This window comes from Phalaenopsis equestris, unplaced genomic scaffold (assembly GCF_001263595.1).
Source record: "Phalaenopsis equestris unplaced genomic scaffold, ASM126359v1 Scaffold000878, whole genome shotgun sequence".
Lineage (NCBI taxonomy): Eukaryota > Viridiplantae > Streptophyta > Magnoliopsida > Asparagales > Orchidaceae > Phalaenopsis > Phalaenopsis equestris.
In genome coordinates, this window is record NW_018165318.1 from 1722450 (window position 1) to 1735135 (window position 12686).

Here is a 12686-nt window from a genome sequence, read left to right on the forward strand (position 1 = left end):
GGATCCACGTGTAGGATCAGGTCCCAAATCCCTTCCTGTTCTTCTGTGGTCCCCGCTCCTCTCCTGTTTTGTCCTTTCCCGATTAGGCAGAACCCGAAGCGCTGCCGTTGCCGGCTCCGGCCCTCCGCCTCCTGATCTCGCTCTCTCCGCGTCACCAAATGAACGATGAAGGCAGTATTCACCTTCGCTGTCCCCTTCCTCCTTATCTTCTTCTTTTTCTTCTTCGCCGACTTCTCTTTCGCCATCGCCGCTCCTCCTCCTCGGGGTAAGTTTTGCAACCAATGCCGGCTTGTAATGTATTTCGCCTCAACTCTTATGATTGTTTTTGACTGATTGTGATTTTATACAGTCGATATTGATATTTGTTTGGATTGATGAATCGGGTTTTTGGGGAATTTGTTTGAATTGATGTGATTTTTCACCTCGAAACTTGAATTATTATGTAGGTTTTTATTTCATTAAAATGTCGTTGGGTTCCTCCTCATATGATGTTTGAATTTACATCAAAGGTTCGTAATGCTTCCTTATGTGCAAAGGAGGGGGGAAGAGTGCTTTTAAGCGTTTTAAAAGGCAGCAGCTGTGAGTTGAGCATAATTAGAAGCTTGAGAGCATATGTAAAGAATTAACAGAGGATATTTAATAGAGAAATTTTCGTTCAGATAATGAGATGCTAAAAAGAAGTGATGTACTAGGTAGTGTCTTTCTGTCCTCTTATTATTTATAAGCGGCTGTTCTGTTCTTCAATCTGCCTTTATTATGGTTTAACAAGACTGCCACCATGGTTGGTAGGGGATAGGTTTAAATTTTTTTAGGTTTTTTTTTCCTCACCGAAAGTATTCGCGTTGTTGTTCGTTTCTTGACTGCCGAGTTTAAGAAACATGCTGTGTCTTTTTTAGCAGCAGCATTTGATGCGGGGCTTCTTTGGACCATAATCTAAGGTTTTCATGTTTCTGTGGAACATTCTATTATAAAATTTCTATTTTTAATGGTTTACTGCTAATGAACAGTAAAATTTGTGATCATGGAGCAGCTAATTATCACTCACCATCAAAATATAATTATTGATCATGGAATAGTAAGAATGTTGTTTGTATGTGCGCGGAAATCATGAGACTTGCCTCGACAAAATCTGCTTCATTTTGAAAGATTATTTTCATATTTAGTCCTATTCAACAAATTTCAATTCAAAGAAAAAGAAAGCCTACATCTTATCTCGTAATCATCCACCTTGATTTTCTCCAAAAAATTAACAGCAAATGTGGAAAGTGTAAATATACTATAATCCTATTTTAACTCCCATTTAAATTCATGATCTTTAAATTGTTGGCAGTAGAGTTTTGAGAAAATAGAAACATAGCTGAGAGAAAGTGTCAAATTACAATGTAAGTTTCATATCGTTTCATCGAAATAACTTTCCCTAAAAATTTTAAGCATCCAATTTCACAATACCAAGAAGATTCACATACAACTTGCACTTAAGAAAAAGAGGAAACTAATTTTAAATCAAAGTATAATACCAATAGAATTATTGTTATGTGCCTCAACCACTTTTATTTACAAATTCTCCCATAATTTACAAGTAAAAAGGTAAAATATAAGTTAACCATTTCCTTCCAAAAAGATAAGTCTATGAAATCCTACTAGAGGAAGTTACAATCAGCAAGATTTGGCAGTACAGTCACAACCTAACTACAATATCAAAAGATCAGAAGTCACAAAAGGAAAGGGAGGGAATTAGCATCATTTTACCTATCTTGAAAATTTTTGGCTTTGATGAATTATTCAGCTGATATTTTCCAACTAGAGCTGATCATAATTATTACACTTCTTGTAAGGCTGATCATGAGTTGAGCTCGAGTCGAGCATAAGAGAGTTTTCCTCTACTCAAGCTCAAAATTGTTGAGCTCGACTTGACTCCAAATCTTTTTAATTTGAGTTGAGCCGGCTCAACTCAAAATGATACTATGTTGGGCCGACTTCAAATTAATTTTGTGTTGTCTCAAAATTGCACAGTAAAGAGTTGGGGTGGGGTGTGGGGGTTCAAACATAGGAACTATTGTATAAGCGATGAAAGATATCAATCAAATGTCAATCAAATGGGCCAATGATTTTTTTTTAATCAGTATCATGTTAATTATTGATCATATGCGATAATTTTGACCCAAATGGAAATGCATCTAAAGTTAGCCATTGTAGACTCACAATTTTGAGGCAAGTACCCTAGCTCAAAACTTGACTCTAATCTATTTGACTTGATTTTTTATTAGACTCACAAATTGAGTGAATTGCAAATTTTAATCATTTATCAACAATAGCTTCATTTATAGGCATTACCTGATCATCGCCTATTGATATCTTTTAACGTCATAAAATATCTTAAGTAATTATTATATGTAGAAGAAATGCTAATATCCTTAAGAATAGCTTCAAAAGAATATCTGTATGAAATTCTAAAAGTTATGTAGATGATGACTTGAATGTGAATTTTTGAGAAGATGGAAATATAGAAGAATCCAAAGCATTGAGTGATTTCTAATGTGAAGCTAAGTAAGTTACATTAAAATCAGAAATAGCACTAGAATTTTCAGAAAGTTTCAAAAAAAGTATTTATCCCAATTTATTTTATATAAATTTACCTTTCTAGTAGGTAAATTTTTAAGGGCTTCTAGAAGAAACATTTTAGGATTTTAACAAACCATCGTCTTATTACTTGAGTTGAATTTTACATATCCATATTTAATAGACTTAGAGAGTTTTCAACATTGAAGTCACATACGAATAAATTTGCATGACCAATGAATGATGCTATATCATATGGTGAAAGTAATGAAAATGATAAATGCTTAATTACTAATATGCTTTCTAGGGCATATTAATGAATGCCTGTAAACGATTTCTAGTGGAAGAGATGAGAAAGGAAATATAAAAACAGACAACTACATAAATTTATTATGATTATATATATGGGTAACGTCTTTAAGGAAAACTAGCTCATATGAAGGGATCATTTTAGCAATATTTTTTAAATATGATGCAATTAACCCTCGTCATAAGGCTCCCTTTAAAAATTTGTGAAACAAGAATCTAAGAACAAAAAACAAAATTCATTTCATTATTATCATTCATGATTGGGATAATATTAATGAATAATGACTCAAGCTTTACTTTATTAGTTCGCTCATTTGATTTATTAACGATTGTAAGCATGATTATCTAGCTTTGCTTTCATGAATATATTCAATTCTGCTAGAAGTAGAAGTATATGTATGATCTCATGCTTGACATTGATTTTAGATTCAAGTTCTGTCGCTTGATTAAATATAGGTTTAAAGTCATGAACATGTTCTTATGTAAGTGCAGTTCAGATTCAACTAATTTAGATTTAAAAATAATATAACTTTAATCGTCCTCACTGTACAATTCATTGCAAATGAATATTCATTGACTATATACTCTCTTTAATTGGATCAAATTCAATAATACATGAGTCTCATGTTGGTGTGTCTCTCACAGGCTTTATAGGAGATGTTAATGGTTTTGTTGTTGTGATATTAAGCACTTTTGTCATAGTTCTGTCAGAATGATTATTATATTTCTCCACCTCTAATGTTTTGTTTAAGTCCTTGTCTTGTCATTGAAAAATTTTATCTTTCTTCATGCTTATTTTTTGTCTTAATCCTTTAGTAAAACATATAGTGATGAAAGAGTAATACACAGGCAAATGGTATTTTACAATAGAATCTTTATACTCGATAAAATACCCAAGCACAGTATAGTCATATTGTTTAAAATTATCAAAATAATCATTCATTCACTCCTTATAATCATTGAATGACAAATATCTCTCTGAGTTTATATTTTATAATGGACCTTTTAAATTTTATTAAACTAACAATTGTTCATGCAAAAAATTCAGCATTCTCATTTAATTTTAATTTAAATAATTTTAAATATTTTAGAATCAAGTGTATTGCATCTTTCAAAGAATTCTTCTAAATCATCAATCCAATTGAATTTTTTTCTACTATTCTATCTTTCATCGAATGTAGGTATATGATTTTGAGTCATGATAATTAAATTGAATGTGTATTGATTTTTAATTTATTTTATTTTAATTGCATCACTTATTATTTTGTTAATTGACTTAAACTATTATGCTATGTTTTTGCTTGACTGTAGGATGCAACCTTAAGTTATGATAGTAGAGTTTTTGAGTTTTTTAGATGTACAGACATAAGTTCAAATTGGTGTTTCACAAACTCTTAATTTTGGCAATGTTCCATCACTTCACACGAAAATCGAAAGTACTTGAAGTTCATAAAAATGATAAATCGGCAATCTAATAGAAATCTTGTATTAAAATTAGGGCCATAAAAGAATAACACATTTGATTAGAAACTCGCATCAAAATGAAAGATTAGATTATATTAGATTTGATAATATTTAATCACAGAGTCAAACCAAAATTTAAATTAAAAAAAAGAAATAGAACAAAGAAAAATAATCATTAAATAACAATCCTATCCTCATGTACAAGGCTGTAATTTTTTCTGAAAATCTATAGTCTCCAATTGCATCTTGCTATACATCCAATGAGCATTCTAGGAATCAGCATAACTGTTTTGTAATCAAATTAGAATATAAATAGAATTATTTTAACATGTCTCAAACTCGTCCCTATATATAATCATAAATCCTTAATTTGCAAATAAAAAAAAAAAATCCGAAAACTAAGTTTGCAATCTGTTTTGAAAGGGTAACAGCCATTGAAATCCAACACGAAGAAGTCGCAGCCAACAAGTAGGATCCTGTGAGAGGAGTCCAGGTGAAGCAACAGAAGATCACATATCATGGAAGGAAAGGAAAACAGTCCACATCAACATTTCTAATTTTATTGTGGTTAATATTCATGCATTAGTTTTAAATGAAAATTTGGTTGACATCAATTTCCTCTTGCATTAAAATCAATGCAATATCATTCCTTATTGGCATCTCCGCTACTGTTCTACCATTAGAATGCATAGTTATATGTGAATGAAATTGATTTTATGATAGAAAAAAGAAAACGTTAAAATGGCCCCCTCTAACTCCTTTATCAGGGATTTTAGTCCCTAAGTATATGTGTCAACTTAGTCCCCAAACGCTTTTGAAGGGGGCTAAAATAGTCCCCAAGGCCCATATCAAAATAGTTTGGGGACTATATTGGCAGTTTTATAAATTCTGGGACTATTTTGACACCACTCTCTTATGATATGAAGCAAGTTAAAGGCCATTATGTGTTTCTCACACGGGGGTAGTCTTTCTCGCATTATCGCGATCCTACGGTATTGGAGAGCTAATCACGGGACTCCCAAACCGATGAGATCCTATACTATTTCCCATTTATTTTCTTTCCTTTTTACTAGTTTCCTTCTTTTGATTATTCTTTTTTGGTTCTTACCTATTTATCTAGTCTCTAATTAATATTTACTTTAAAGAGACGAATATATATATATATATATATGTTCACTTAGGGTTTGATTTTTAGTTTTTTTTTGTTTTGTCTTAGGATAGTCGCCGGCCTCTCTTTTCCCTCTACAGGCTGTATCATAGGGTTTCAAGTGATGCTTCGGTTATATCTTGACTTCTAGATGGTGTTTATTCTTCCTATTCCTTCCCTCCTTTCCCAAATCAGCTCCCTTCACCCTCGCCGTTTTCCCCTTGCTGCTGTTACCCTGAAAATACCAAACCTGCTGTTTTTCCTGGTTTCCCTTGATGCCGCCACCCTCAACAGCACCTCTGAAGCTGTTCTTGCTGCTTGCCACCTCCCTTTTGATGCCACCACATTCCGTCATCACTGCCACCACTTTCCAACCAGCTAGCCGGCCCCCTTGTCATCCCCCTGGAGATCCAAACCCCTAGCCGGCATTATCTCCGCCGTAAAACCAACCGTAGTTCAGGTGTTATGTTGTTATTTTGTTGTAATTTCAGATTTGAATTTAGTAATACTATTTGGTTTTCCCTTGAATGTTTGTTAAAGTCTAATCCAGGCTCAGTCTCTCTTCTTCCTCTCCCTTTTTGCTTACTCATTTGTAACATCTATCTCATTTCATACAGGCTACTATATCAATTGCGGCGCTCCGACCGAGGAGAACATTGAAGGCATTCCATGGATCCCTGACGAAGGCTTCGTAAATGGTGGAAATGTGTCTCAAATAGACTCTCCAGGCATCATGCCGCTGCTTTCAACTTTGAGATATTTCCCTGATACAAAGTCCAGGAAGAACTGCTTTGTAATTCGAGTTAGCAAAGGCAGTAAATATATTGTGAGAACCACTTACTACTATGGTGGCTTTGATGGCAGAAATGAACCCCCGGTGTTCGATCAGATCATCGATGGCATGAGATGGAGCACTGTTGACACCTTGGAGAATTATGCCGCCGGCCTGACCTCCTATTACGAGATCATGGTTGCAGCACAGCGGAAAACTATAAGTGTGTGTCTGGCAAGAAATGCTAACACTGCCACAGCTTCGAGCCCTTTTATTTCTGGACTGGAGCTGGTGAGCTTGGAGAATTCAATGTATAATTCAACCAATTTTTCGAAATATGCTCTCAGTACTATAGCACGCCACCGCTTTGGCCATGAAGATAGTCTCATCAGGTATGTAAAGCTTTCATGATTCATTTTAGGAAGATTTATGTACATGCCACTGAATTCTTAAATATTTACAAATATAACCAGTACACTTCAATTTTTATGTAAATAACACTTTACTTATGCATCAAAAAGTGTATTTTACGTTTTAAAAGTTAAAATGGTGATATTTTTTATGTGATATGAAAGGTATCGGTGGCATAAATGTAAAATTCGAAATTTAGATGTTATCTATGTAAATACATAAGAATTGGGTGATATGTATGTAGATGCCCCTTCATTTTATTTATACTTAATCATTGGATTTCTTCACTCATTGCAATTGTGCTTTGTTTGACGTTTGGTTACGGATTCTTTGTATGCATTTTTATGCTCTTAAGTGCACTTAGTGTTATCATAAAAAACGTATTGAGAAAAGTGTCAAAATAGTTCCCTAACTCATAAAAAACCTATTTTTCTAAATAAGTCAAAATAGGTGCCACGAACCACATGACTGAATGCTCTCAAACCTTCTCGACATACCATCCTTGCTCAAGGAAAGATACTGTTAAAATTACTGACAAGTCCCAAAGGTTTATTGCTGGTAAAGGATTTGTTGTTTTAACAATAGATCTAACTCTGAAATCCATGTTACATGTACCTCTGTTGAAGTGTAACATTTTATCCGTAAGTAAGTTGATATATGAAATTAATTGTGTTGCTCATTTTTATGATATTATTTTTTAGGATCGTCGTTTGGGGAGTATGATTTGAACTGCTAAGCGGGTAGACATGTTTTATTTTTTCCAAGAGAAAATCATAGAGAACGAGGACACTTCACCCAGTATTTGCAGTTTATCTTAGTCCAGTGAATTATCAATTATGTTATTACACTGTCGTTTGGGTCATTCTAGTTTCCAGTGTCTAAAACAATTGTATATGTTGATGTTTACTAATAAAAATTTTTCTAATTTCAAATCTGAAATTTGTCAGTTAGCTAAACATCACTGTGTTTCTTATCCATTCCACAATTACAAACTTTTTGCTCCTTTTTCTTATTCACAATGACTTGTGGGGACCCTCTCGCACTCTTAGTTACACCAATAAACGGTGGTTCCTTATTTTGATTTATAACCACACTCAGATAACTTGGATTTATGTTTTAAAAGATAAATCTGAAATTGTTGTTAACTTCAAAAACTTTCACACCTTCATTTTGAACCCATTCAAAATTTCTATTCAAGTCCTTCAAACTGACAATAGTCGTGAATTTCTTAACTCTACATTAGAAGAATTCTTGGTGAGTAAGGGCATCATTCATCATAGCTCATGTACTGATACTACTAAACAAAATGGGATAGCCGAGAGAGAAAACTGACATCTCCTCGTTGTTACTTGCTTTATTATGTTTCACTTTATTGTCCCAAAAAGTTTATGGAATGATTGCATCCTTACTGCCACTTTTCTTATCAATAGAGTTCCCTAAAAAATTCACAATTTTCGTACCCCTTTAGCCGTCTTAAGATCATGTTTTCCTAACAATAGACTTCTCCACTTTAGATCCTAAAATTTTTGGGTGCACTGCTTTTGTTCGGAACATGGCCCCAACCCAGAGTAAACTCGATCCAAGGTCCCATAAAATGTATTTTCTTCGGATACTTTACACTCAAAAGGGGTATTATTGCATTGACTTTAGCGCAAATAAGGTCTATGTGAGTGTCGATATCTCATTTTTTTAAAGCGGTCCCTACTTTACTAACTCGGCCTCTAGTGAAGGGGAGCTAGAATTCTTGGACACTATTACTTACCCCACTCCTGTGGATGTTCCCCCCACGTCACCTACCATTGAGGAACCCTCTGTTCTTGTGATTCCATCCACTGCTTCTACCACCAATGAGTCATCTGTCTCTTTGATTCCATTAACACATTCTCCCACTCTCCATGTCTAAACTCGACATCCTCGTTTTGATGCACCCACTCTAGAGCTCGCTAACCTCTTCTTGGACTTTGAATCCGCTCCAAAAGATATCCTCAACACTGCTCCTAATCCAAATGAGGAAGTCAGTTTCTCTAGTAAGACACACAATCAGACATGTTCGATCAATCCCATAGCAAACTATGTTTCTTTTCACAGATTATTGCCAACCTATAGAGCATTTGCTACAACCCTGACCAATTATCAGCTTCCATCTACTACTGAGGCTACTTTGGAAGACCCAGCCCGAAAAGCTGTCGTCATGGAGGAGATAAATGCCCTCCAGCGGAATTATACTTGGGATATTGTTGATCTTCCTTGGGTCAAGAACACAGTGAGATGTTGATGAATTTTCAGTATCAAGTTTAAATCTAATGGATCCTTTGAATGCAACAAGACACGGTTAGTTGCGAAAGGGTACTCATAGACCTACGGAGTTGATTATGATTTGACATTTGCTCCAGTTGCTAGATTAAATACCATTCAGGTGCTCTTTTCTCTTACAGTGAATTTTGATTGATCATTATTTCAGCTTGATGTAAAAAAATGCATTCCTGAATGACTATCTTACAGAGGAGATATACATGATTTTTTATCTAGGCTTTACCTCTATTGCCTCTCAAGGGCAAGTATGTTGATTGCGAAAATCCCTGTATGGATTGAAGCAATCACCTCGGGCATGGTTTGGAAAATTTATAAATGTGATGGTCGGCCATGGATTCACTCGGGCCCAATCAGACCGCACTCTCTTCTTCCGACATTCCTCTGGCGTCCAGTTAGCTATCCTTATTGTCTATATTGACGATATTATTCTCATAGGTAATGATCTACCAACATTGGAGTCTCTCAAAGACATTCTTGTTGCTTTCTTTGAAATGAAAGAGTTGGAATCATTCTGGTACTTCTTAGAAATGGAAATTACTCGGTCATCTCAGGTTATTTGTCTATCTCATCTGAAATATATGATTGTCCTTTTGACATAGAACAATCTTCTCCTGTGCAAACCAGTGGCTGTCCCGATGGACAAGAAAACTTTTTAATGTTCCCAATGCATTTCCTATAAACAAGGCTCAATACCAGTGCATTGTGAGGAAACTCATTTACCTTGCTAATACACGCCCTGACATATGTCACGGAGTTGGGATAATCAGTCAATTCATGCATGATCTCTATGAGCACTATCACTAAGTTGTCTACCTGATTCTCCACTAATTAAGCGGCACATCGGACTCGGGTTTCTTTTTTTTTCCCACCACACATCTTGTTCTATTGTAGTTTACACAAATGCGGATTGGGTTGGATCCGTCCATGATCGACGATCTTTCTCGGGTTACTGCTTATTTGTGTGGGGAAACTTGGTCACACGGAAAAACAAGTCTGTAGTTGCTTGGAGTTGTGCAGCAGCCTAATTTCGATCATTGTCCTTAGGAATTTGTGAAGTTCTCGGGTTACGCATCATGCTCCGCAAACCACATTTGACACTCTCGACGCACGTACAGTTGTTCTGTGATAACAAGGTTGTCACTAACATTACTCACAAACTCGGTCCAACATGATTGCACCGGGGATGTGGAGATTGACTGTCACTTTGTCAAGAAAAAGCTCGAGTCTGGGGACATTTGTGTTTTGTTTGTGTCATCTAGTGGCCAGCTAACAGATATTCTCACAAAAAATCTTTTCCAGTCACTATTCGATGATTTCAAATCTAAGTTGAACATGATTGACATTTATGCTTCAACTTGATGGGGACTACTTGAATATTAGAATGCTAATATGCAGAGTTCTGTATTAATTGCTTTGATTTACTTTTTTTTCTTTACTATTTTTTTTTCCTTTATTCTGTTTTTATTTGGTTCCTTACTAGTAGATCCAATATCAGATATTTATTCTACTCTTCGCATCAATAAGATTTACCCTGAATTTATTCTCAAAGTTAACAGTATATGTTACTCAATGTGGTTCCTCGAACTAGCTATCCAGATGATCCTTTCAACCGGTACTGGCAATCATTCACCGATGCCAATCCCGTCGTTGAGTGCCACTCCAACATATCATCCCCTGACTTTTGGAACTTCCCTCCGCCTGCCGCTTTGATGAAAGGCTTGACGACAAGCCGTGGGAAAGAGCTGCTTATAAATTGGCCTCCTTTTGACCTCCCAAACACAAGCTACTACATTGCCCTCTACTTCCAGGACAATAGAACTCCCAGCCCTTTCAGCTGGAGAGTATTTGATGTAGCAGTAAATGGAAGGGCCTTCTACAGTGGCCTCAATATCTCAACTGAGGGAGTCATGGTCTATGGATCTCAATGGCCGCTCGCCGGTAAGACGACAATCACGCTGACCCCGGCTTTTGACTCTCCCGTCGGCCCGGTTATTAATGCAGGTAGGGGTTTGCATTGCTTGGTCAAAACCAAACCCAATCAAGCACATTTGGTTGATTCGGTTCGGTTTTAAAATAATGATTTGATTTTTTGTTTAAAAAATTTGAATATTTGGTTTTCGGATAGGTTTTAATATTTTCATTAAACCGAAGAAGCCGAAAAACCAAATATTTTTAGGATTATAAAATTAAATTTATTTGAAAAAAAAATAAATTGAGCATACGACATATTTATTTTAGTTTAGTTTTAAATTTTTAAAAGAGAGTGTGAGAAAAAAAAGAGAAATAAAATTTTCATTTTGAAATTGAACCTTAATTTTAAATTATTTTGTTTTGAAATAGAACCAAATGCTACATTTCAATTTGCTCCAAACCGAGCCGATTAAGTTGAATTGCATTTCAGTTTGATTTGGATCGATTTTAGCAACAGCTTAGCTGGTTCCATTTTTCAGATTTCAGTTTGACTAATTTGTGAAGCGATCCATCCCAATTAATCATTTGCATTTTGCAGGAGAGCTTTTTCAGATAGTCCCAATAGGTGGAAGAACACTCACAAGAGATGGTAAGCGACCACTTTTAACATGTTTGAGATGAAGATTTTTGCGTCCATAATTATAATTTCCTACTCTCTTTACGTTTTGATGTTTGATACAGTAATTGCGATGGAGAATATAGCAAGAAGCTTTGCTAATCCTCCACAAGACTGGAAAGGAGATCCTTGCTTGCCTAAGCAAAATTCATGGACTGGTTTAACCTGTGATATTTATGGCGGTTTTGCTAGAGTGGCGACCCTGTAAGTTCAAGTATGCTTAGTATTCCATTTCTAAATATTTAGAGACTTATTGGGATCACTTTCTTTTTTTTTCCGTTTTATATTTTTAGAAAACGTGTTTGGTACTGTTTTGATTTATCTATTTGTAAAAGTAAAAAATATAAAACATGTTTGGTTGGTTATTTTCAATATTTTTTTTAAGGTTAACCTATAACTTAAAAAAAAATCGCCACTAGCTTTTAGCAGAACGATTAAAATAATACTTTGTATGTCCAGCCATAACACAAAGGACCGTTTAACCCAAATAAAATAAATCCAACATTAAATTAAGAACACTATAAGATAAATATAAAAAAAAATACAAGCTAATTGAGAGAAGGAAAGAAGATTCAGAGAAATTTTAGAACATGTAACATGTTAGATTCAGCTCAAATTTACAAGCTAAATGATATCTCTTGACCATAATGGGAAATAGACATGGAGCTGTCATTTCCAATGAGCACTTGGTCACTTCCTTGATATCAGATGTGTGGTGAGATTAGGAGTAAGATGTGCTGCTTCTTCAATGTTACAATTCCTATAAAAACCCCTTTCCTGATTCATCCAACTCTAACCACCACCACGATAACAAAGATGATCCAATTGACCTTTATTCCTTCGACCCGATCTTTGGCTCCTGGTCCCAGCTACCTCCACTGCCCCAAAATTCCCCTCTCCATCGTCTCCAAATTTACCCTCCCTCTTTCCTATCTAGATCCCTCCCAATCCAATCGGTCGCTCGTCGCCGCATCCAATGTCCTTCTACCTGCTCTCTCCTGTCCCCTAGCGTTCCACCCTGTTTGCCGCCATTGGATCCTTGACCCCCTTCTCCGCCATTCCCGCCATTGGTGCACTGCCGGATCTGCCTCTGGTGTTGTTTACATCGATAGTGGTGTCGGCTC

General features: G+C 35.5%; 1 protein-coding gene across 3 annotated transcripts in view; it reads left to right on the forward strand.

Moving 5' to 3' along the window:
- LOC110032125 (receptor-like protein kinase At3g21340) overlaps positions 1-12686 on the forward strand; it is a 17537-nt gene continuing 4851 nt past the window's right edge. For 2 of the 3 annotated variants that reach the window (XM_020735648.1, XM_020735647.1), the window contains exons 1-5: positions 1-265; positions 6097-6643; positions 10564-10976; positions 11485-11535; positions 11628-11766. In XM_020735648.1, the coding sequence (XP_020591307.1) occupies positions 166-265; positions 6097-6643; positions 10564-10976; positions 11485-11535; positions 11628-11766 (1250 nt within the window). In that variant the 5' untranslated portion in view covers positions 1-165. Of the gene's footprint in view, positions 266-6096; positions 6644-10563; positions 10977-11484; positions 11536-11627; positions 11777-12686 lie in introns of all 3 variants that reach the window. The other variant, XM_020735649.1, reaches the window with a different exon arrangement.